This window comes from Apaloderma vittatum, unplaced genomic scaffold (assembly GCF_000703405.1).
Source record: "Apaloderma vittatum isolate BGI_N311 unplaced genomic scaffold, ASM70340v1 scaffold16485, whole genome shotgun sequence".
Taxonomy (NCBI): domain Eukaryota; kingdom Metazoa; phylum Chordata; class Aves; order Trogoniformes; family Trogonidae; genus Apaloderma; species Apaloderma vittatum.
The window spans coordinates 6,574-10,256 of NW_009717801.1; the positions used below are offsets into that span (position 1 = coordinate 6,574).

The 3,683-nt window shown below is 34.6% G+C and overlaps 1 protein-coding gene across 1 annotated transcript in view; it reads right to left on the reverse strand.

Annotated features, from left to right (window-relative positions):
• Positions 1–2,788: 2,788 nt before the first annotated feature.
• RGS12 (regulator of G-protein signaling 12) overlaps positions 2,789–3,683 on the reverse strand; it is a 19,366-nt gene continuing 18,471 nt past the window's right edge. Inside the window, exon 3 of the mRNA XM_009870042.1 lies at positions 2,789–2,839. Within this exon, the coding sequence (XP_009868344.1) occupies positions 2,789–2,839 (51 nt within the window). The remainder of the gene's footprint in view (positions 2,840–3,683) is intronic.

The window sequence follows — 3,683 nt, forward strand, 5'->3', positions numbered from 1 at the left end:
GTGAAACCTGTCTGTACTGGCAGCCCATGACAAGTTATCCTAGCTTTAAAAAAATGGTGAAACCTAAGACAAAAATATACATTTTTTTCAACGTTCAAATTCACTATTATAAACTCAGAATGAAGAGGTTTCTTGATTTAAATCACACAATTATACTAGCCATAGTGGTGCCATTGTGGCCGTGGTGATGATCTAAGAACATCAGTAAAGCAAGCTCTGCAGGGAGAGTTAATACCTTTTATTAGATCAGCTGACAAGGTGGGAAAAGTTTGAGGCATGTTTAGCTCTTCTTGTCTGATTTTCCTAGTATACTAGTTGATCTAATATAAGCTATTATCTCCCTGTGTAAGCTTTGTCTGATTATTTAAATCAGTCAAACAAAGACAGGTACCCACTTAAAAACTCATTATTAAGTCAAATGAGCATTTAGGGGCTTTTGCCACCCACAGATGCCAAAGCTAATATCCAGCAGAGACACGTCATTCATTAGTATAAAAACCTCATACCAAAGAGATGTGTTGTATGCTTTCAATTAGCAGATGAAATGCAAAAAAAAAAAAAAAAAAAAAGTTGCTTCAGTGGAATTAACAAAACAGAAAAAAAATCAAGCATTATTATCTATAATAACAATTATAACCATTAATAATGCAGTATTATTAGCTAAGATAGAACATTTTAACAAAATTCCTCACATTGATTTTTAAAAAGAATACGTGATACATTCCAACTCTGAAAACATTACTAAACTCTAGAAATTTATAATATTATATCTTTCATGATACTATTCTGCCCTGTTTTTTGCCACGGAGAAACACTGAAAGTACAAGTGCCACAGTGACTTTCAAGAAACACAACAGATGTGATTGTTCTTCTTGGTGAGGAGGAATCTAATTTGTTGACTTCAAGGGAATACTGCAAGGGTCCCCTATTTTTACCAAAAAGAAAAAAAATTGAATGGAAGGAGCTACAGTTGAAAGTGTTATGTTATGGAATCAGGTTCCAAAACTATTGCTGAGTAAAAGGACTACTCTGTTTAATGTAAATTTTTACAAAGGCAGTTGTTCCAGTCTCTGCAGTCTCACAGAGTCACCTTTAATGTGTTTACAAATGTATTAATGTCTTTGCCAAAACAGAATCATGCAAGAGTATAAGAGTAGTTGCACTTACCTACAGGGAAGAAAAGTAGGAAGAAAGGTACAATCATACTCTCTCATTAGTCAAAATATTAAATAATCCTTAATCATGGCAAGTTCCATCTAGCTTAAGCTACAGCTTACAAATAGGAACCAGCAAACATGCTATAAAGTAAAATCAGTGGAAATCACAGGATTTTAATGTGGTTGTTAATGGACACTATTTCATAATGAAAACAATTCACACAAGAAAACTTATTACCACATACAAAATAGGAATCTTTCTTAATAAAACCAGATTTCTTGTAGTTGAAGTCCTAAATACATTTCTTGTGAAAACACTATAACTGAGGCACATATTAGACACAATAATTTTCTGAATTCTGTCCCAACTTACAAGATACTCATATTCAGCCCTGGTGTGAACAAGCACAATTTCCACAGTTCAGATACAAAAACTGCGTATTTTGTGTTTTGTGAGACATTTTCCATACCATAGCATAACTGCATCCATTAATTTTGCACTCTCATCCCATTTTGATCCTTGCAGATTCAAAATAAGCTTGTATACAGGTTCTATTAGTAGAAACATCACCTACAGTTTAATCCAACAAAGGTGTCTGTTTTCGTCTGTGTATAATACAGCTTCTGCAGGTAAGAGGAAAATACTGGAGGGGCAACTATCATCGCAGCTAATTCTAACCGTATAAGAATATTGTCTATGCATGTATATGCAGCCACAATCTAACAATTCAAAATATAAATTTCAACAAATTGCAATCATTGGGTTTATTTATTAATATATACAAAGCATGTGTTTTATGCTTGGACCGAGTTTAAATAACAACAAACTGCAAAGAAATCACGCCACCTTATGGCAGAAGACAGCAAAACTGACGGCTTATACTTCACACACTACAGCTCCAAAGACAAGCGGAGCAAGTTCATACCTTTCACCAAAAAAATCCAAATACAGCCTTCTTCATACCCGTAAGCAAACAGAATATGCTCGTAAAAGTACCTGCACAGAACCTACTTATACTACTCAATTTAGAAGACTAAGTTGGATGCCAGCATATTGATTTTCAAACTTCAGGTTTGGGTTAGTACCTAATGCATTCCACTAAGATAACTGGAAAGAACACAAAAGCAACAAAGCAGCCTATATAATATGTTCATGAACATTATTCCAGAGGTGGAGTCTCTTAAGAATTTCCTGGTATTGTTATTTCCTCTTCCAGCAACTCTAAATAGATGGCCTGAAATAATCTAAACATGTACTGACAATATTGTGTAAGAGTACTTGGAAAAAGTGCTGCAGTAGTAACGTTAAAGTTAGAACCAAAAATCAACATGCCTTAACACTATTTTACTTTGATTTATGAAGGTTTTTCAATTCTTCTCTGGGTTGGTATTTCTCCTGGTGGCTAGGATATCATTCTCTTAGGGCATGCAAAAGAATAAAAAGAGATTTCAAAGTGAAAAGAAGGATCTGAATGAGAGCAGTCCACACCCAAACAACTAGATGTAGTAAGGGCTACAGATTTTTATACATATTATTTCTTTACCAATTCATATAATGACCTAGAATGTAAGTTTCTCCATGCAAAGTAACAGCTTTAACAATTAGGACATTAGGTAACACAAAGAGCCTCTCAATCCCTCTTGTTGGTGCTACTCAATTTATTTTCACTAACAATTATTGACTAAGACATAATGAGAGAAAAATGGACTTTTTAGGCCAGTAACTATCTTTCTGAAATTAACAAAAATTACCAAGTCTCTCTTTTAATAAATATTTATGCAATGTAAAACACCTCCAACAACAGAAACTGAATTATATCCTTAGTGTTTAAAACACTCTCTCCAAATATGAGATGTCCACATAAATCTATATGAAATTCCAGTCTGGAAGAACGTGGTATGAACCATATTTTTCCTATTTCATGTGAATTACTGGCACTAGGCATTTCGATACTTTGAAGGGATTCTCTCTTACTGTGCCCAGAAATTCTGTCAAAACTGGTAATATATAGTAGCAAGCTTTTTTAATTTAGAAGAATCACCATCTTCTGATGAAGAAAGATTTAGCTAGATGGTTCCCAAGAAACTTTATCCAGAGGATCTTGCTCTGTTTGTTGAAGTTATGCACTTAGTGTATTAAAGTTATGAGGGCAAAGAAATGAAAAAGTATTTTCCATTACTAGGAAAAAAAAAAAAAAGGCAAGGCACTTAAAAGCTTCAGACAAGACAGAAATGGACCAGAATCAGAAATGGCCTTGAAAATATCTGAGAAATAAGTTATTACAGTTCCTACCTGCATTCCCTAAGCACTCCAAAAGCTCCTTCCATATATTCTGTTCCCAAAAAATCCAGCACACTGAGGTCCTTTCTCCTTTGGTTTAGAGACAGTGAAATCCTTCCTACATTTTCCCACAGCAGGAAACTCAGAATATCTCCTTTTTTCCTCCACCCATCTCAAAACACTTTTTAAACACCTCCCTCCCGTTTCCAGGAATCAGTGTGCCACATTCCCACCCATGCTGAAGC